This window comes from Doryrhamphus excisus, linkage group LG1, assembly GCF_037039965.1.
Source record: "Doryrhamphus excisus strain RoL-2023G ecotype Guam linkage group LG1, RoL_Dexc_Guam_v1.1, whole genome shotgun sequence".
NCBI lineage: Eukaryota > Metazoa > Chordata > Actinopteri > Syngnathiformes > Syngnathidae > Doryrhamphus > Doryrhamphus excisus.
Window position 1 is genome coordinate 21594465 of NC_136357.1, and position 21747 is coordinate 21616211.

The 21747-nt window shown below is 45.8% G+C and overlaps 2 protein-coding genes across 2 annotated transcripts; both read right to left on the minus strand.

Moving 5' to 3' along the window:
• Positions 1-73: 73 nt before the first annotated feature.
• On the minus strand, positions 74-8976 carry ddx52 (DEAD (Asp-Glu-Ala-Asp) box polypeptide 52). The gene is made up of 15 exons (XM_058077236.2): positions 8811-8976; positions 8350-8590; positions 7497-7627; positions 7229-7414; positions 4388-4531; positions 4184-4295; positions 2703-2775; positions 2416-2619; positions 2262-2352; positions 2076-2198; positions 1839-1989; positions 703-778; positions 558-629; positions 260-487; positions 74-183 (listed from the first exon to the last, which is right to left on the minus strand). The coding sequence occupies exons 1-15, from the start codon at positions 8895-8897 to the stop codon at positions 150-152; spliced, it is 1953 nt and encodes a 650-aa protein (XP_057933219.2). The 5' UTR covers positions 8898-8976; the 3' UTR covers positions 74-149.
• Positions 8977-9134: 158 nt separating this feature from the next.
• heatr6 (HEAT repeat containing 6) lies at positions 9135-21621 on the minus strand. The gene is made up of 19 exons (XM_058077234.2): positions 21275-21621; positions 20490-20597; positions 18185-18325; positions 18000-18115; positions 17114-17228; positions 16938-17039; positions 16683-16829; positions 16392-16606; positions 15887-16061; positions 15603-15809; positions 14451-14550; positions 13918-14369; positions 13053-13139; positions 12845-12979; positions 12661-12783; positions 10502-10626; positions 10339-10435; positions 9975-10179; positions 9135-9844 (listed from the first exon to the last, which is right to left on the minus strand). Exons 1-19 carry the CDS (start codon positions 21560-21562, stop codon positions 9300-9302), a joined length of 3483 nt encoding a protein of 1160 aa, XP_057933217.2. The 5' UTR covers positions 21563-21621; the 3' UTR covers positions 9135-9299.
• Positions 21622-21747: the final 126 nt, after the last annotated feature.

Below are 21747 nucleotides of genomic sequence, written 5' to 3' on the forward strand. Positions count from 1 at the left end.
GAAGATGTGGCGAGGGACTATTCTAATAATCGGCATGGGTATTAGCAAAGAAATCGAACACCAGAGGAAAACATTGGAATATAAGGTTTAGTCTTTATGTAGATATCGAAAAATCAAATATGGAAGCTAGAAATGTTTCTAAAGTCGTTCTACTCCTCTTCTGGTTTACTTTGCTTCTTTTTCCTGCAGAGATGACAAATATTCAGTGCACACAATCATTTAGTTTTTTTTTTTTTTTAAGTCCCAATATTCCTCTTACTTGACTTGCTTCTTCACTTTTCCTGCCGTGTCCGTTTCCTTTTGGTTTTCCACATTTTTCTGCTTTTTTTGTCGTTTTCTGCCTTGCTTCCCTTCGGCGTTGTGCGCCGTATTCGCTGTCCCGGCGGCTGCTTTCTTGGCTTTGGGCTGCTTCTTCAGCATGAAGCGAGGCGTGGTGCAAATGGTGCTCCTTCTGGGAGGTTTCTTCTCAAGCCTCCTCCTCACTTTGCTGGAAGGCGCCAAGCAAAGGTTTGCTTCAAAGTGCACCAAAAGAGGCCTACGGAGGAGACGTCTCTTACCTGAGTATCTTCTTGAAGCCGATCATGTAGTCCGGCACCGGACAGCCGGCTTGTTTGATGACGTTAGCGATACTGTTAACCAACATCAAAGCTTTGAATTTCATATATATTTTTGATATTTGATTTTCTTCCCGGTGCGTGGTACCTGCGCAGGAGTGGTTTGTCATTCTCAGTGAAGAAGGTGATGGCCTTCCCTCGATGTCCAGCCCGACCCGTACGACCTGAGCGAGAGATCATCGGGAGAGTCATGTTACAGCCGGATTATTTAGTAAACAACTTTTGCCACCTTTTAAAAGGAAAAGTGCCTATCATCAACAATCCTTATGTGCGTTGTAAAGATATAAAAAGAGATCAAAACAGACAGCTTAGTACTGCACATACGGGATGCACCTCTGTCACCTACCCAGGCTGCTATCAAAACCCCCTCCAACAAGGTTTGGTGGTTTGATATCCATACTGCGAGCATGTAGTACCAGGTACCTTCATGATATTCATGAGTATTTTGCCCATTTTAAGTACTAGCAGACCTTTGACGTGCTTGTAGAAATCAACGCCTACACTAACTCGCCCCACCTCTTGGAGGCGCTGCTGCGGAGGGCTGCGCTTTGACTGTCGAGCACACAGCCATGTCAGGGAGCGCGGACATTGTAAGTGTTGTTGTTGACAGAACTAGCATAAGTACGTGTATCAATGCACACAGGAAAGACTTTGGGTAGCGTTTTGAATCCTCCAAATAGGCCAAGATTACTGCAACTATGAATGCATGACCGCAGCATGGATATCGAACCCTGCAACATTGGTAGAGGGTTTTTTTTAAGAGGGCTTAATCGTCAAAATAGGTGTATCCCAATGAAAGCATTGTAAGCTAGCTCATATTAACTTGTTTTCTTGTGTTGTAATGCACGAAAAAGGAAATATAAGATATACGTATGTGTTTTCAATAAGGCTGCACGGTAAGACAAGTGGTGAGCGCGCAGGCCTCACAGCTAGGAGACCTGAGTTCAATTCCACCCTCGGCCATCTCTGTGTGGGTTTTCTCCGGGTACTCCGGTTTCCTCCCACATTCCAAAAACATGCTAGGTTAATTGGCCACTCCAAATTGTCCATAGGTATGAATGTGAGTGTGAATGGTTGTTTGTCTATATGTGCCCTGTGATTGACCCCGCCTCTCGCCCGAAGACGGCTGGGATAGGCTCCAGCATACCCGCGACCCTCATGAGGATAAGCGCTAGAAAATGAATGAATGTTTCCAATAAACAAAGGGAATGCTTTGTCCCTGACCTATCCTGTGGATGTATTCCACGGCGCTGGCAGGGAAGTCGTAGTTGAGCACGACGTTGACGCCTTTAAAGTCGATTCCTCGAGCCAGCAGGGCCGTGCAGATCAGCACCCAAATGTTCCCGCTGCGGAAACTCTGCACCACGTTGTCCCGCTGGTGGCACAGGCCAGGACGGTTAGCATCTTGCTTGTTCTGAATGCCGACAACACTTTTCTGCATTTTTTTTCTCCCCCCCATACTTGCTGCTGCGTGCGCTCGGCGTGGATGACGTCCACGTTGATGCCCTCGTAGACCAGCTCGTGGAAAAGCTCCCGCGCTCGCTCGATGGACTGAACAAACACCAGCATGGGAGGCAGGAAGCCCTGAGCAAAGAACGCCACAGTTGTCGTTTCCTCTCTCCTCTTTTCACATCAGGAAGTAAAAACCTTCTTGACGATGTCCCGCATGGCCACCAGCTTGCCGTTCTCCGTCCCGACAAACAACAGCTGCTGTTCTACCGACTCCACCGCCGCGTTTCTGACAAATAAACATCCATTGAAGTTTTTCTTAAGCGGCACCGTGGACAGAGCGCCGCCTTACCTGTGACCGATGATGACGGACACCAGGTTGTCCAGGTTCAGACGACACCACTGCTCCACATCCGGCGTGCAGGTGGCGCTAAAGAACGCCCTGCGCACCTTGGCGCCGGAGCACGCCAGGAAAATGGTGGCCAGCTGCTCCCTGAACCCCTTCTTGCCGCCCTCAAAGAGCTTGTCCGACTCGTCCACCACCAGCCACTCCACGCTGAAATCAGAGCCACCATCAAGACACCATCAGAGTATGTGGTGGAGCGTTGCCGTAGGAACAAGGATGCTCAATAACGTTACCTGCTGAGGTTGATGGCGGGGGGGTCCCGCTTGAGAAGGAAGACCAGTCTGTTGGGAGTACTGATGAGGATGTCTGATTGGGACAGAACAAAAAAAAACGTCTCGTTTTGGGTTCATTTGGGGTAGAAAAAGGAAATAAAATACAAAATAAAAAAAAGCTTTTCTTTAAACTGACTTTTTATACCAGGGTCAGGGGTCAAACTTGACATTAAAAAAATGTCCCCATAGAAGTACAAGGTATAGCTTGTAAATTTCCAGTATTTTCTAAAAACAACAAAAAAGTGACACCTTAGACATGTACTGTTTTCTTACAAAAAATATGGTAATAGTTTAATTTCATTTGAACCTGCATCAGATTACAATTGAGTGCATCCCATAATCAGTTCCACATGTCCAAAAGGAGTAGGAAGAAGCAAAGCTTATTAAATCCTACCCCTCCATCTGGTACTTTTACAATCACTAACGGTTACATTTGTTCACTTCCTGCTTTCCTAACAAAAAATTTGTTATTTTTTATTTTTATTTTAATTTAATAATTTTTACTTTATTTTTTTATTAATGTTTTTAACTTTAAAATTTTTTTTTGCCACGTACCGAAGTACTCGGTGATATGAGCATCCAATGCCATAATGGGTACCATAGTAAGTGTCAATATAGTGATATATATAGCACATCATGACTGGTTCAAGACTCTTCATCCTTGTATTTAGCAAACATCAACTGCTTGTATTGTTTCTTGAATTGGCTCATCGTTGTGCATTGTTTGATTTCCTTACTCAATCCATTCCATAGTTTGATTCCACATACTGAAATGCTATGGCTAGCATAACGTAGTCCTAGCATAGAAGTGTTTCAAATGTACTTCTTCCCTGAGATCATATTTCTCCTCTATTGTAGAGAAATATTGGATATAGAAATGTTTTTCATAGTAGGTCTTTTCTTATAAATGTAGTTCTTATTAACTTTCCTTGTAGTAAATTTGTAGTATTTTCTCATAAAGAATATTAATTTTCCTCAAAGAAGTACATCCTTTTTTCTAAAAAAAGAAACTTATTTCACAACATATTTAGGCATTAAATATTTATTTTTTACCCACGCGTATTCTACCTTTGCTCTTGCAACATTTTCTGATAAAATTATGATTTCTTTTTCATCTTTCTGGTATTAATAGTTCCAGCTTGTAGTTCTGTTCTCCATCTCTACTGAACAATGGCGGCCCACTGCTTGGCATCATCCACTCGCCTTTGTCTGTTGATGTATTTCACTACCAAGGCCAAGTGTCGGCAAAGTCTCTGGCTTCTCCTTGGCGCGATTGGTAACCATGACTACCGCTCGCCAAAGACCGGACGGTACTGGATGAGTTTACCGAATAGATGGCATGCCCACTTCCTGTCCTTACATAAACGTGTACCATGTGGAAATGTAACACCTCAGTGCTGGACTTTGACAAATAAACGCACCATGACGCCCGGATATCTCACCGTATTTTTTGTTGGACTGGGGTCCGTACTTCCCGGCGGCCGCGGATGCTTTGTCGAGGATGTGAATCCGAAACCCGGCTCCCTCCGATAGGCGGAGCATCTCTCGGTACGTCTGGAAACAAAACCAAAGTTTAGACGCTTGACAACTTGGGAGCCCCTGCCTGATAGCGTCTTATTCTGATTGTTGCGGAGGTGATGTCGTACCTGGCTGGCGAGTTCTCGGGTGGGGGAGATGATGACGGCTCTGAAGCCCAGCTTGGCGGGCTGTCTGAGGTGAGCGAGCAGCGGGAGACAGAAGGCCAAAGTCTTTCCAGATCCTGTCGGAGCGCACGCCAGGAGCTCGCGACCCTGATGGAGACGCGAATTATCCACGGTAGGACCCAGGACATGTATGGACTCACTTTAGAGAAACTTCTTCTTTTTGCATGTTTGTCACACTTGAATGTATCGGATCATCAAACTATTTAGTCAAGCTGTATGGCGAAAAACTAGCCTCACTTACCTCAGTCAACATCACATGTTCATGACTCCGCCCCCCACCATAAGAACGACATTGGGCAAAAACAGCCAAGACTGATACAATACTAAATGCTCATTTTTTGGCCCTTTGTATTGAGTTGTGGACTCCTATAGAGCAGCTACACACAATAACCAGCATAGAAAACATTCTAGATCTTCCAGAATCTGCACCTTTCCAGGTGTATTTCTTTTGGCTTTTGTACTTCCTGTGAAAACGATACGTTTTAGTTTATCCCTCCCACAGCCCGCCTCCAAGCACGCCCACCCTGCTGTGATTGGTCGCATTCTAAGTAAACTAATAAAAACACAAAAATCGTGAACAGCATAAAACATGTTTTTGTTTGATCTTTAACATTTTTAACATATTCCAAAACTGCTAAATGTACTGCAAAAACATTTAACCAAAAAAAATTTCACTTTTTATGAATCAGTTATTACAGTCTAACTCCAACCACAACAATGAAGACTCCTCATACTACTACTACTACTACTACTATCAAACTGCTTCATTTCACAATTTGTAATGAATACACGATTTGCAGTGAATAGAAGTTTGATTGGAGCACCGTTTCATCAATCCGTATTTCTTCTGGACAAATATGCAGGAAGAAATCTATTGGGTCTGTTCCCTCAATATTCACTTTTCACTCTCCCGGAAAGGAGTCAGGTCTCCCTCAAACTCGTTGTCTTGCTTTTCCAGACATGTCTGCTTCGTTTTGTGTGTTTTTCAGCTTTGTCAGGTGGGACATCCTTGGCTCCCTGAGCTTCTTCCGCATCCTCATCTTCTTCAGCATCACCCATTGCTTCATTGTCACTACTGGTGCCAGTTGCTGATTCTCTTTTTGCTGGTAACCATTCATCATCACTGCCACTGACATCATCCTTAGTTGAGTCAGATGGTATTTGCAGTACTACTCTGTAGGCCTTGGTAGCATGCTCTGCACCTGACCTCTACAAACTATATGGACAATAAAATAAAAATAAAATAAAATATTGTTATAATAAAAATTCATTTGATTTGCAGCCAAAAAGTTACTGCAGATGAAGTATTTTCAAAAACAACTAAACTGAAGCACTACTATAAATTGTAGTCGAAATATAGCTCACAATGCACAATGTCCAATTCAGTGGACACATGATCAATCACAATTTCCTCCAATCACAAAATCAATACTTATATATTTTAACAATTATATTACTCATTAGTTGTTGTTTGATGTCCCAATAATTTCCCCCCTGCAAGAGTCTCCTAGAATAGAAGGAATGGACAGATATTCCTCCCCTGCACTTTTTTTGGCCATCTTGTTTTTGGGATGTTTTTTTTGCACTTACAAAAGTTGACCAACGAGTGGCGTGACTGATGCGCAAATGTGACATTAGGACTCTTTCATATAGGAGAAAACAGATTTTGAATAGCTGTCCACTGTAGTGACCACTGTCCCTGAAAGGGTTAAAATTCTTCATGCTGGAAAAGCCGCCAATGTGACAATATGACACCAATCCTGCAAAGATGAGTGGGTCAACATTCCTCCACAGTGCTGTAAGAGACTCATTGCAAGTTATCACAAACGCTTGATTGCAGTTGTTGCTGCTAAGAGGGACCCAACCATTTGGTAGGTTTAGGGGGCGATCGCTTTTTCACACAGGGCCATGTAGCTTTGGATTTATTTTCTCCCTTAATAATACAGTAAAGTCTCGTTATATCGATATCGGTTAAAACGAATTACTACTTATTACGATACTATTTTCATTTCCTGGCAAATTTCTAGTCTTTTATGATATAATTAGCTCCGTTAGTACGATACACGGTTATTATGATAATCCGGTTACTAGGATGCCCTTTTCATCCTTTTCATCATAGGATGCCAGCCAATTTGGTCTGCTTATATCGATACAAAAGCAGCTTAAATCAATCTTTGCTTAAGGATTTCAATACCAAAAAAGAAGACGGCGAACGGCTGCTTCCAGTCAACTTTATTTTTCACACTTCCACCACCAGAGTGCAGCACACACAGCGGAAAACACCCGTCCCTCGCGCCTACCCCTCCGGGTGGCAACACCTTCCCTATCGATAGTTCCGGGGTGAATTATGTCCCGGTAACCGGTAATCACTACAGCGTAAGTTTATTTTTATTTACTGTAGTACAAAATTTATTGTAGTACAAAAGCATGCTAGATACGCAATCCATGAACTCGAGAAAATTACATGCCATATCAAAGATCCGCCCACTTTTAATGCAGTTCGGCACAGGATCGGATATATGGATAGTCCGGTTATATCGGTATTTTTTCCGACTCCCGAGAATATCGATATAACAAGACTTTACTGTATAAAGTTTAATTTGCTGTACAGTTGTGTTGTCATTGACTAATATTTACATTTGTTTGATGACGTGAAACTTTTAAATGTGACAAACATGCAAAAAATAAGACATCACTTTCACACCGCTGCATATATTTCAAATGATGTCATTTTGGGGGGGGGGCACACTGTATACACAACATAATGTGTGTGTGCGTACTCACGTGCATCATGAGCGGGATGGCCTGCATCTGAATGGGCGTTGGCGAGTTCAAGCCAGCTTTTCGGAGGTTCTCGAGAATCCTGGGGTTGAGCCGGTACTCGGACTGGACCTCCTCAAATGTGCAGACAGGGTCGGGCATGTCGCTGCCGTGCACGTTGATGCGGTGCTGAGAGCGGATGCGGTTCACCTAAACCGGCGGACCAGACTTGTATGAGGTCACTGAGGCTTACTTTTCGTATATTGGATTTGATTGGATTGAAGATTTGTACCTTCTCCTGATGAAGATGCTTCATCCTCTTTAGTGAAGGCTTTTGGTCGTTGCCTGGAAGGTTCTGGGTCTTTCTGTCCAATGCGGACGTCCAGGTGATGCCGGCTCCCTTTGAGTTCTGTCCATTTGCATCTGAGGACAATAACGTGTATTTTTGGCTGTGTTCAAAACTGCATACTTACCTACTACTCATACTAACTCTTTGACTATGCAGTGTGTCTACACTGGCAGTATGTGATTTTTGAGTATGCTAGAAGTTCTCAGATGCATACTGTATTTGCCAGAAATGTTGAGCATGTATAATCAGCTTACTACTCACACTTAAATTACCCAGGATGCAACGTGACGTCACCGCGAAAAAAAAACGTTGGCTTACCACTCACCATCAAGATATATTGCGAGTTGGTTCGCTTCTTGTTTTCAAAGTAAAAGCAGTGATTTATCACTGTTTTTGTATGAGACAAAAACATTCACATTTTGTGAAAATAACCAGAAGTGCGTTGCTCACTTCGGCTAGCTTAAATTTTTGCCGAATTCGTCCGACCGAAATTGTAAACGGTTGGTATTTGGACAAATAAATGGCACACTTTGGATGTAAACTGTAAACGGCCACTTTCTCGCCTGATTTAAAAATATATTAATAAAGTGATGTATTTAAAGAGTTTAGAGCTAAAGTTAAATCAGCTAGCAACGCATTGTGGGTTATCATGTAGTACGCTGTAGTGTAAACGCTTTGCATACTGTCTGATGGATTGGGTATGCAGTCTGGAGTGTTGATAGTAGTTGTTTGTATGCGGTTTCGAACACAGCCTAAGATACATGATCTAGAAATCTGAGTTCATGATTGATGTTACCTTCATGCGTCCTTTTCTTCTTCGTGTTCCCATTCTCATCTCGTCGCTTTCTTTTGTCCCCGACATCAACTTCGCTATCACTCCCCTCTCCATCATCACCCTCAACATCTTTTGTATAGTCGTCCTTCTCTTCCACTCGATCCTGAGCCCTGTTCTGAGCTCCACTCTTCACGCCTGTGCCAAAGTAATCAATCGCAGAGAGCCGAGCTGACGACACCTCTCCCTCATGCGTCCTAACAACCTTAAGTATAACATATTACAGTTTACAGTCAGCGCAGGTACACTTGTAAGACATTTAAATTAATCACATCTTAACACCCAACAACACAATTAGCATGGCGAGTGCAGTGATAATCACGCCGTTCCACACGGATTAGCCAAACTGGGGCTGAAGGTAGCTCCCATTGTTGCAAGCAAATATTTTCGTCGATAAAGTAATTAAATATCTATATTACATTCACCTTAAAGTGAGCGGCATCCTGACCAAACCTTTTCAGGTCAAATTTAGCTCCAGCTCCGAGTTTCCGAAACAACTCGAAGGTGTCCATCTTCGAACGGCGTGTTCGGGCAGCAGAGTAGTAATCAACATCCGGGTCGTCCAACTACCGGCACCTGCGATTGGCGCCCCCTAACGGCGGATATTGACCGTGCAAGCTAGCAAAGTCAACGTTATGGTCACAGTTGTTTCCTTTCTATGCCGCTTATCCTTAATAGGGATCGCGGGTTATGCTGGAGCCTATCCCAGCTAACTTCGTGCGAGGTAATGAAGTAAATTTGAGTGAAAAGTTATTTTGGTGAACAGTAAAGTAAATCTCCTGAGTCTTTATTGCGCAAAAGTGACAGCTAATAAGTGAAATGATGTCAGCAATAAAAAAAAAATGGTGCATTTATAGTGAACGAGTCTTTCAAGGCACAGTGTGTTCATGATATGGTGGTCTTACAACCGTGCTTCACGGCTCCTCGCAGGCTTTCAGCAAATCTTCCAAAAACAAGATCAGCGCGTCTCGACTGCTCTCCTCTTCGGTCTTCATCGCCTTCAGTCGGGTGGCCGTCTGCTGCAGAGTCTGGACTCTCTGCTGACGGTTGAAAGTGTCCCCACAGGCCTCTTTCTCCCCCTCTCCTCCCCCTTCGACTTGAAGGTACTTGATCAAGTGCTCCCTGATGCCCCTCCCCTCCTCGCCAGCCAGCGAGGCGCAGATAGTGGGCAGGTCCTGCGGCAGGCTGAGGTGCAGCAGGTGCAGCAGCGCCCGCGAGAGCGTGTGGCGCAAGCTGGCGCTGTAGCGGTACTCCAGGAAGTCGTGCGTGTCCTCGCTTGTTTCTAGCGCCGTGGCCAGCGAGCGCCACACGCAGCCGAAGCGCTTGTCGTTCCCGTAGCAGCGTCGGTGGGCGGGGACGGCGAGGGCGGCGGCCGACTTGATGCGCACTTTGAAGTTTTTGCAGGACGTGACCACGTTGCACAGGGAGGCGAAGGCGTCGCCAGACCAGGAGGCGGAGTCTGCGGGGACAAAAGAAACTGAGGTAGAAGCTGAACCAAAGCCATCCACTATCCATTTCAACAGGAAGCTGGAGCCTATCCCAGCTGACAGCTTTGGCCAAAGGTCATAACTTCAACAGCGTTCACCTACCGAGCGGCAGAGCGGGGTTCCTGAAGGCGTTTCCCAAAGCATAGCAGGCATTCCAGCGGACCTTCATGGTGGCGACAGACTGGACGGTTTTGACTAGCGCCCGCACGGCGTCCTCTAGCGGCTGCTCGAAAGCAGAGCGGCTCAGCTGACCCTCACGCAGGAAGTGGAGGAGATTGCCGAGGGCTCGCACAGCGTTGCACTTCACCTGAGATGGACAAATGTGCGATATTTTGTGCATACCAATGTGCCCCTTGTATAGGGGGAGTGCTGATTGCCTTCCAAAATGGCTAGGAGACGAAGCTATATTGTAGTCTTTTGTTTAGGGTGTGGAACTGTGCTTATAAGAGTAAAAACAAGGCTTGACCTTGTCTTTGTCGGCTGCCGCCCGTGTGGCCGCTTGCAACATCTTCAGCAGCAACATGTCGGACATCTCCTCCTGGAAGTCCACGTCGACACAATCCCTAAATAAGACGCAAGGGGGTTGGGAGAAATCTCTTTCCATCATTACAAGGTTTTGCTGTTCTTACATGTTGACGATCAGGGTGTCGGTCAGGTTGCCCAGCGACCAGGCGGCTTTGGCGCGAACGTTCGAGGATCGATCGCCGAGGGCGGCGAGGATGGCGTTGGCTGTGTCAGCCACAAACATCAAGTCCTGAAATGAAAAAAGCGATTGCTTGTGACATCCGATGGGCATTGCTGTTGAAACCACAGGTTGGTGCTTGTGTGTCTCACACAACCTTACAGTAACATTACTGACACCCAGTGGCCAGTGGACATATCACAACATCTCTGAATGTATCTTCTGAATGCCTTGCAAAGTAATCCCTTGTTTATCACGGCTAATTCGTTCAAGACCAGGCCGTTGGTCAGTGAATTTCGGAAAAATAGTATTCCTTTTTTTATAAATAGAACATTTTCATAGTTAGCACATAGAAAACCTTCTAAATACGGATTTTCATCTATTAGAGTCCTCAAGATATAAAATAACATCCCTATAGTCACATTTACACTAATTTTAGCCAATATAGTACAGATTATACCACAAAATATGCAATTTAAGATATAAATAAGACATTTTAATGTATCTCCTGAATAACTTATGTTTGTATTTCAGTACATTCTGCCATTTTTATGCTTAAAAATGCTTGATTTCGTCCAGGAATACATTAAATGTGCTTAACAACGTATTTTTTTAATGAATAACAGGCTGTAGTCAACCACAAAACAGCACAACGGTGTTAGTAACATATTTTGAAAGATTGGGATAGAGTGAAGTGGTGGGAGGGAAACTGCATTTGTTACTTAGTTCATTTTTATCCTTGAAAATGCTTGAAAAATGCATATTTCTGGTATTCAAGCATGAAGGAGTGTGATTTATTAATTGATATATTTCCTAACACCATTGACACCATCTCACACCCCATCCTCCTCAGAAGACTCTCCTCAATTGGTATTACCCACACCCCCCTCCACTGGTTCCACTCCTATCTCACAGACCGCACTCAGTTCATACAGCTTAAGTCTTTCTCCTCTGACCCAGGGCTCTGTCCTGGGGCCCCTTCTTTTCATAACCTTTCATAACATATGGCCCCTCGGCCATATCTTCCGTAAATTTAACATTCACTTCCACTGCTTCGCGGAAGACACCCAGCTTTACCTTTCTTCCAAACCTTCCTCTACACTCCCACCCCCCTCCCTCACCTCTTGTCTCTCTGAAATAAAATCATGGTTCACCTCCAACTTTCTGAAACTTAACAGCAATAAAACTGAATTCTTACTCATTGGCACCAAATCCACCTTATCTAAAGTTGACTCCTTCTCTCTCTCCATCGACAGCTCCTTAGTCTCCCCCTCCCTTCAGGTTAAGAGTCTGGGTGTCATCCTTGACAGCACACTATCTTTTCAATCCCACATCAATAACGTCACCAAGTCAGCCTACTTCCATCTGCGCTCCATTAATCGTCTCCGCCCCTCCCTCGCGCCCCACACCACCACCATCCTCGTCCATAGCCTTGTCACTTCCCGCATCGACTATTGTAACGCTCTCCTCTTCGGCCTCCCTCAAAAATCCCTCCATAAACTACAACTGGTTCGGAACTCTGCTGTCCGGATCATCACCAGGACCCCCTCATCCCACGACATCACCCCCATCCTACAGCAACTCCACTGGCTCCCAGTGGCTCAAAGAATCACCTACAAAATCCTCCTGTACACCTACAAGTCTATCCATAACCTTGCCCCCCCTTACCTCTCTGACCTCATCCACATTGTCAAGCTTTCCCGTTCCCTCAGATCTTCCTCCTCCCTCGTCTTAGCACTATGGGGGGCAGAGCTTTCAGCCGCTCTGCTCCCAAACTCTGGAACTCTTTGCCACCAGACCTCCGTAACTCTGCCCCATTTTCAAATCCAAACTCAAAACTCATCTGTTCAAACTTGCCTATTCCCTTTAACAGCTTCACATGGTCCCCCCTCCCCCGATTTATTGTATGTTCTTATTTATTGTATGTTGCCTTTTATCTTGTATTTTATATTGGTGTTTTTTATCTCCTGTACAGCGACCTTGGGTGTCATGAAAGGCGCTATTATTATTATTATTATTATTAAAAAGACCCGATCGAGTGAAACCACAAAATTGGAAGCGTGAAGTGGCGATAATAAGTCATACTTATTGAAGTCACAGTCCCACCTCTCTCAGACAAGGGAAGAGCACGTAGACCCCCAGAGCCCTGACAGCCGCTGTCTTCACCAGGTAGTTGTCGCTGTACGTGAGGCCCAGCAGAACCGTGATGCACATCAGCTGGGTCTTGTCCTGGAAGCACCGCAGGCCGTGACACTCAAGAACGGGCTGACACAAAAAGATGTCGACTCACGGGCAGCTGAGCGAAGGCGTGCGGCAGGATGGAGGCCAGCGTGTCGCAGGCGCTGGTCTGCAGCGTGGGGTGCTGTTCGTTCTGTAGAGCCGCATTCAGCGGCCCGCTCAGCACCTCCGTCCAGAACTGCACCACCTGCACGGAGCGAGATGCTTAGCCTTCCACGTCGGGTTCAAGACAGATTGAACACGTGTGGCCATGCACATACTTGGCTTATGGGGACTCGGGAGCTCTCTGGAACGTCGCTCTCTGCTCGATACTGTTGGATTATTCCCGATCCCAGCTCCTCCAGCAGCTGCACAGGAAGTTTAGACGTCCTTTTCAACACTTGGCCAATATGACAAACGAGTGGACCGCGTTTATGTTGACAACCTGTCTACCTGTCCATCAACTAACTCCATCTACTGTGTTATAAAAGTATAAAAGAATAAAACAGGGGTGTCCAAAGTGCAAGCCGGGGGCCATTTGCAGCTTGCGGCACATTCTAAAAACAAAATTTAACAAGAAACACTGTAACATTGTGAGAAAAAATAACAATTTTCGTAGCATAAATTTGAAATATTAAAGAAAAAAAACACCGTACTTTGTCCTAAGAAGAGAATAACGTCTAAATAATATAGGTCATAACTGTAAGGAAAGAAATTACAGAAGAAAGTTCATTTATTCATTCATTTTCGGCTGCTTATCTTCATGATGGTCGCGGGGATGTTGGAGCCTATCCCAGCTGTCTTCAGGCAAGAGGTGGGGTACACCCTGGACTGGTGGCCAGCCAATCACAGGGCACATATAGACAAACAACCATTCACGCTCACATTACCACAATTTGGAGTCGCCAATTAACCTAGCATGTTTTTGGAATGTGGGAGGAAACCGGAGTACCCGGAGAAAACCCACGCATGCACGGGGAGAACATGCAAACTCCACACAGAGATGGCCGAGAAGAAAGTTGAGATCGATTCATTTTAAAAATTTGGTTATCAATGGTGGCACATAGTAGTGTTGTAGACAACCATAACGCATCCCAACAGCTGCAACGCTTGCTTGACATGCACACTGATGACAGGAAGTGGTACCTTAGCGCCGTGAAGCTGAATAGACGGGTCTGTCTCGGCCAGGCAGCGGGCGCTGAGCTGTCCAATGTCGCACACGCTGGCTTGAGCCAGAGAGATGTAACCACGCACCAGGTGGGACAGCACCTGCAGGGCCTCCAGCCGAACGGGCGACGGCTCCATGGCCCCCGCCGCACCCCCCTCGCTGTCCGACTGGTCATCCCGAGGCTGAGACACCAGCGAGGCGCACAGCGTCAGCAGCCACGGCGGGGCGCCGTCCACATCCCTCGGTGTGCGCGGCGGCTGCGGCTGAGCCTCCCTTTGTCGCCAGCTGAGGGCAGCGTCCTGCGGCGTGAAGGAGCTGCCGCCTGTGCTGCCGTCTGGCTGATGGAGGAGGAGCTGCACTTCAGGAAGAGGCGCCTGAGTCGTCACCAGGGCGCCGTAAAGCGTCAGCGCCGAGACCCGCACGTTCACATCTGATGGAACAAAGCGGAGGCTTTACAAGAGTGGCATCGCTTGAAGAACGTAGAAATCACTTTGGACAACAAATGTAGGACCTCTGTGTCGCACGTAAGGACGAATCTGCTTCCACAGCGAGCTGAGCAGGCCAGGCTTCAGTCGGCGGTACGGAGCATTGGACACCAGGTGGGCCAAACACTGACACAAAGAAGACAGACTTGACACTCTACTGCACTCCTTCTTAGACTAACACGAGGAGGTGCACTCCTTCTGAGACAAACACGAGCAGGTGAACTCCTTCTGAGACAAACACGAGCAGGTGAACTCCTTCTGAGACTAACACGAGGAGGTGAACTCCTTCTGAGACTAACACGAGGAGGTGAACTCCTTCTGAGACTAACACGAGGAGGTGAACTCCTTCTGAGACTAACACGAGGAGGTGAACTCCTTCTGAGACTAACACGAGGAGGTGAACTCCTTCTGAGACTAACACGAGGAGGTGAACTCCTTCTGAGACTAACACGAGGAGGTGAACTCCTTCTGAGACTAACACGAGGAGGTGAACTCCTTCTTAGGCTAACACGGGGAGGTGCACTCCTTAGAATAACACGAGGGGGTGCACTCCTTAGAATAACACGAGGGGGTGCACTCCTTAGAATAACACGAGGGGGTGCACTCCTTCTTAGACTAACACAAGGGGGTGCACTCCTTTATAGAATAACACACATGCACGGGGAGAACATGCAAACTCCACACAGAGATGATGGCCGAGGGTGGGATTGAACTCGGGTCCTCGCTGTGAGGCCTGCATACTAACCACTTGTCCGTCGTGCAGCCCTGCACTAACAGAGTGGTTCTCAAATAGTGGGGCGGGCCCCCCTGGGGGTACGTGGGGGGAACTGTTATAGTATAGTCATTTATTTATAGTAGTCAACATGCAATTTGACTCTTGAATATGATTGTGTATGCTCTCCATTTGGTTGCAATTTCCTGGTTTCATTTTTACGTTCAGTCTGTAGAGTACAGATTAAATGAATAAATATTATCAGTTTCTCTAGTATGTCAAATCGGGTCGAGGGAGGTGCGAAAAGATTTCTGTCCCTTGGGGGGGCATGCCAGAAAATAATTGAGAAGCGCTGCACTAACTTGGGGAGGTGCCACCGTTCTTACACTAACAGAAGGAGGTGCAGTAATTCCGACACTAACACAAAATAGAGGTGTCATAGTTCTTACACTAGGAGTCAGCTCACCTTTATGACCTGCGTGAGTGTCTGAGGAGACGTTTCGGCCATGAGAGCGAGGCTGAGAGCGCGATGCAGCTCTCGGACGGCCCCGGCCAAAGTGAAGGAGAATGGTGTGTAGGAGGTGCGAGGGGACGCCGTGTCTTCCGCCACCGCCAGGAACTGCCGGGAGCCGTCCAGCATGGCCGACAAGGCCTGAAGCGCGCACGCTCGTACCTGTGGGGCAGCAAGGAAGCCGTTGGTATCCGCACTGGCGTGGCGTCCCACTGGCTATGGGCGAGGGCATGTCGTACCTTTGGTGACGGGTCCTTGAGTATGATGGTGAGCAAAGTGGGAGGCGGCGCGCCTCCGACAGGTGAGTCCGGGATGAATGAGGACCAGTAGCCGTAGAGAGTTCTCTTCTCCATACATTTCACCACGGCGAGCAGACAGTGCAGAGCCCCCTGGCGTACTCGAGCGTGAGAAAGTCTGACCGGGAACAGGTACAGCATGAGATCCAGTACAGGTGACGTATTAAAGACTGACAATGTCAGAGAGAGAAATATATTGCAGTGATGCACCACATCCAGCAGGTGGTGCTGTGGTCAAAAAAGCTTGGTTGCATGATAGTTGGCGGCCACTTTGTTTGACATTACTGCCTCCTACAGGACTGAAGGGGAACAGTGTTGACAACATTTAATGTCTGGCAAATGATTCAGACAGACATGTTTACATGGTGCAAGTGTACCTAATAAAAAGTCCTATGGGTGTTGTGTTTTAATACTAATCTTGGTACATCTTAAGTACCATCTTTAGTACCTTAACTTGCTCTGTGCACTGCCTTCCGGGTCAGAAAACTCAGAGTCAGAAGTGCATCGCTTCCACGAGGGGTAGAGTAGAGAAGATTTGGCTTCTGCTTCACTTCCTAGTTTGTGAGACGCTCGCGGTGCTGAGTCTTCTTCATCCCTGTCGACCTGCCTGCTCCCCTCGGCACTGGTCTTCTTCGCCTTTCCTCTCGACTTCCTCTTCTTGTTCTGAGACAGGAAGCATCACGGGTAATGCCATCAAGCTCAAGCGAAAAGGTAAAAACAGAAAAGATGTTGGTCTCACCCCAGTGGACGCTTTGGCTGTGTCTGATTCCTTTGGGGCTTCGGCTGGCTTGTCAGGGCAGGGGCTCTCGTACTGTGGAAGAGGAGCTGGGTAAAGCACGGATGGCCAGTCCACACCCACGCCTGGAGCTCCTTTGAACATAAGCTTCTGTAGGAAGATGAAAATGACACGTATTTGACTCCATGACGCCAATGATTGTGAACATTAATTGCAGTCAGGCGACACAGGAGTGTATGGTCCGCCCGATTTTGCCACCTTCAAGGCGGCCAGCACCGATCCAACCTCCTCCCCTCCGCCAAACTTCCACTTGCCACCAGAAAGACAACAGTGAAGTCCTTTCAGCGCCGCCTGGATCACCTGCACATGCCACACCGGCAATGAAAAGGTCTTTATCACATCCACGTCTCCTGATGGAAGATCGGCATCCTTACCATGCAGTAAAAGACATCGTCCGTGTTGGAGGGTTTGGACGCCTGCAGGGTTTTCAGAAAGACGGAGAAACACACACTCTTGTGCTCCTCATCCAGCGGCGGCTGACCAGGAATCCTGGCAAAACATTTTCAATGATTGCAGCTGGCCATGTATGCGTGTTCAGTGCACTTCATTTCATTTAAGGCGGGGGTGCCCAAGCTTTTTCCAGTGAAAAATGAAAGGATCCGACTCTGTCGCTCTGACATTTTGTAAAGCAGCACATGTTAAGAAGTTCTGTGCATCTTGTTGTCATATACTGCGATGGGAAAGACTATTTTTATATCAACTTTTTCCCCAATTTTTGCTGTATTTTAATTTACCAAATATTTCAACTTTCTCTTTTTGTGTGTGTGTGTGTGTTTTTTTTTTTTTAGAAACTTCTTTAATGTTCTTTTCGGAATATTGACTTTATTCGAATAATAGTTTAACTTAAAAGGTGACTTATTCTCTTCAGATGTGCCATGAACATCTCCCCAGATCCAGGGCCACCTCAGGGCCATGTCAACCAAGACACCCCCACAGAATCCAGGGCCTGAAAGGAATTCTGAGCAGATCTCACCCACCTTCCACATGTGAGTTTTTGCCTCGGAGACCGCCAAACAGAAGGTATTCTGAACTTCTGTTTACTGTATTTCAGGATTATATCTGTAAAATTAGGGCCTGTTCTCATTAGATTACAAATTGTATTTTCTTATTTGATGTTTGCTGTAGTTTGCTTGTTCATTTATAATTCAATGAATGTGCTGCTGGTCAGTTTGGACAGCCCTGATTTAAGATGTGTTTTTTATGGTGGGTGGTTGCCTACATACAGCATATACACTTTCCTAAAAAACATACACAGCCCACCTGAGACAGATGTTGGCCATACAGGTGAGCGCCACATGCCGTAAATCCATATCTGGCTGAGAGGGGGCGCTGTACAGCAGCAGGACTCCATCCTCGCCCAGTAGGTCATCGAGGTGCTACGGGCAACACGACAATGAGCAGTAGCGTTGGTTGCGTCTAAAACAAGAGCTCATCGGGACGTCTACCTGGTGACACTGAGGTCCGTTCCCGTAGACGACGGTGGAGAGCGCCTGGAGGATGCCCGGGTGCGTCCATGTGCTGCACACTTTTAAAGCTCTGGTGATGTAACTCAACAAGACGTCCAGCGTCTGCTCATCCATGATCACCTTGGAAAAGATATCGGCGAATCAACAAGACTTCGCACAAAAGAATCTTGACAGAAAATGTTGACTTGTCTTGTCTTAATGGCTGTATTGTGGAGTGAGCAAGCATGCATTGGTTTTTGACTTGATGAATTATTTGTAGGGATGGACAATTGTTTTTCAAGCCGATACTGATACCCATAACTTCCTGCTTTACAAGACCGATACCAATAATTATGACTTTTTTCTATCTGTTGTTTTCTTCACTACCAACTGTAGACGTGCACACCTGGAGGTAAGAACAACTCAAAACAAAGTTATATCTAATCTTACCAAATATGTCATCACTACAATTCTGTAATTCCATTCCAGCCATTTTTCTAAAGACCACCCCTTCAGTCCAAGCCATTTTGAGGGGTCTTTCAAGGCACACAGAATATTGTGCTCAATTGCTATATACTATATAATATTCTCCATCGCTGCCTCCACCCTCTGGAACTCTTTGCCCCATTCACTCCGTGGTTGTCCTGACCTTTCCACCTTCAAAAAACAACTCAAAACCCACCTGTTTAAATCCATTTTAATGTCTAACTTTTTATACCTGACTGCTGTGTCCCGCCCCGCTTTTAACCTTGTTTTTAGCTCTGAATGAATGTATGGATATTAAATTTTTATGCATCATTTACTCTGTTTTTTACTCTACTCTATTCTTATTTCTTTTTTCTTCACTGTAAAACGTCTTTGAGTACTTTGAAAAGCACTATACAAATAAAATGTATTATAATTATTCATTCATTCATTCATTTTCTACCGCTTATCCTCACGAGGGTCGCGGGGGTTGCTGGAGCCTATCCCAGCTGTCTTCAGGCGGGAGGTGGGGTACACCCTGGACTGGTGGCCAGCCAATCACAGGGTACATATAGACAAACAACCATTCACACTCACATTCATACCTATGGACAATTACTATTATTACTATAATTATTATAAACACGGAACATACCAAAAGACAGGTTAAGATTTGCGTCTTTCATCAGAAAAAAAAGTTTGTTTCTACCTTTTTCTGTTCTTTAGTAATCAGCACTAGAACATAGGTAAGTTTCAGGAAAATATCAGTTCCCGACTAGAAAAGGGAAAAACCCAGCTACATTACAAGTATAACTTACACTTTTGACACATGTATTTTTTACTTTTGAGACAGCTGAAATATCTACACTACCGCTAGTTTAGTAATTCATAAAAATGTTTTTCTTTGGAAAACAAAGAAATTTGCAAGTGATCCCAAACTTTTGAGAGGTAGTGTATGCCAACATAAACAACACAAAACATGGTTGTTTTACATTAGAATAATTTACTTACAGATATAACACCATGAACTATTTCCAAATTTCACATTTGGAATTGAACTGTGTGTGTATGTGTGCATATGCGTGTGCACGTCTTAATATTTCCCTACAACACGTAACCTTCTGCACGCTAAACGCTCTCTGACTTCCTCCTTCCTGTCATGCTGTCATGTGTGTTTTTTTTCCGGAAACATGATCCCTGACGAGCTCTTACCAAATTCACTTCTGTGGCCGATTTTACTGCTTAACATTGCTCTGGGCTGCACGGTGGTCTAGTGGTTATCGCAAAGGCCTCACAGCTAGGAGAGTTCAATTCCACCCTCGGCCATCTCTGTGTGGAGTTTGCATGTTCTCCCCGTGCATGCGCGGGTTTTCTCCGGGTACTTCGGTTTCCTCCCACATTCCAAAAACATGCCACTCCATTGGCCACTCCAAATTGTCCATAGGTATGAATGAGTGTGAATGGTTGTTTGTCTATATCTGCCCTGTGATTGGTTGGCGACCATTCCAGGGTGTACCCCGCCTCTCACCCAAAGACAGCTGGGATAGGCTCCAGCACCCCCGCGACCCTGAATGAATGAATGATCCCTACCAAGCTCTTACCAAATGCACTTCTGCCACCTTGAGGCCGTTTTTATAGCTTATGATTGCTCTGTAGTCACATGCATTAGTGGAGAGTTGCATCATCACTTCTATTTTCCTATACATATGTTGTTGGGATCAGGCATCTTTGGTATTGACTGAATTAATAAAACTTCCAACAAGCCGTTTGTAGCATGTCACTGAAAAGGAGCGCTTAATTTTCTCACGCTAAGGTTGATAGCGGACTAGCGATGAATTACCTTCAGCTGGTTGAGGAGATGATGTTCAAGCTTGCACAGTTTGACCACCAAATGTTCTTGGCTGAGTGGGACAAGACGGCTGGCGTTCTTCAGCAAGGCACACACACTCTGAAATGAAAGGGCTGGTTTTTAGTTGGTGTCTCCCTTTTACTTCATAACAGAGACACATCATGCACTGTACAGCCGTCCTATTAGTAAAAACATAAAACACATATGCATATTTAAGCTCATTTTCAGTTGTTTTTGCCTAAATGAAACATTTTGAAGCACAACAATGGATAAATGAACTAAAACACAAGTAGAAAGCATTGAAAAGACGTTGACGAAATGTAGTATTCTACACCGGTCACTAGGTGTCAGTAAAGTTACTGCAATGTTGGGTGAGACACACAAGCACCAGACTTGATCACTGGAACAACAGGTTTTTATTGCATGTTTGAATTATCTCACAATAGGCACAATAATAACAAGATGATCATCATAATGTCATAATAAGGCTGCAGTGGTCAACAAAATTGGTAATAAGAGCGTATCGCTGACTATAGGTCTTATTTCATGTCTAAAGGACTCTAAAAACTTTTAAAATCATATTTAGAAGGTCATGAGTAGGATTCCGGGCCGCACGGTGAGCGAGTGGTTAGCATGTTGGCCACACAGTCAGGAGATCAGGAAGACCCGGGTTCGAACCGACCAACCAGCTCCGCTCTCGATTTAACTTGACCTGCATTTAATGTGCGCCAGTCCATGGCGGTCATTAAAGTGTTTCGGTTCGTTCTGATAGTCACCTCTGCTTCAATGTTGATGTTGGGCTCCAGGACTTTGTTGAAGTTTTCGGAGATGAGCTGGTCAAAAAGCAGATTAAGCTCCTCCCGAAGCTGCGCCGAGTCAGCCCGCAGAACTCGAAGCTTCGCGGCGCAGCGGGAAAAGAGACGGTCGGCGTCCGACTGCCAAGCGTCCGCCCCCTGGGGAGTGAACGGGGCGGCTTCGGCTGACAGGGCCACGGTGGGGAATACGGGCACATCGCGGTGGATTATATCAGACGACGGTGCCGGTAGTCCGGTTGAGGCCGCCATGTTGATTTGGCTTCCGGGATTTCTTATTCGTTGGTTTTTGTGGTACTTGTCAAGAAGAGGAGCGTTAACACTGCTGCCTATTGGACTGGAGGCTAGGAATTGAATAAAGAGGAAACGTCAATCATCCATCCATCCATCCATATATTTTGTATGCCGCTTATCCTCACTAGGGTCGCGGGTGTCAA

Coding starts and splice junctions, on each gene's coding strand:
- heatr6 (XM_058077234.2), bottom strand. CDS start 21,562: ATGGCGGCCTCAACCGGACTACCGGCACCGTCGTCTGATATAATCCAC. Junction 16,062..16,391: donor AGTGCACAGAGCAAGTTAAG/GTACTAAAGATG, acceptor GTTCCCGGTCAG/ACTTTCTCACGCTCGAGTAC. Junction 10,627..12,660: donor TCTTCCCTTGTCTGAGAGAG/GTGGGACTGTGA, acceptor TTTTCATTTCAG/GACTTGATGTTTGTGGCTGA.
- ddx52 (XM_058077236.2), bottom strand. CDS start 8,897: ATGGACACCTTCGAGTTGTTTCGGAAACTCGGAGCTGGAGCTAAATTT. Junction 2,199..2,261: donor TGCGGGACATCGTCAAGAAG/GTTTTTACTTCC, acceptor TTCTTTGCTCAG/GGCTTCCTGCCTCCCATGCT. Junction 779..1,838: donor GGAATACATCCACAGGATAG/GTCAGGGACAAA, acceptor TCTCTCGCTCAG/GTCGTACGGGTCGGGCTGGA.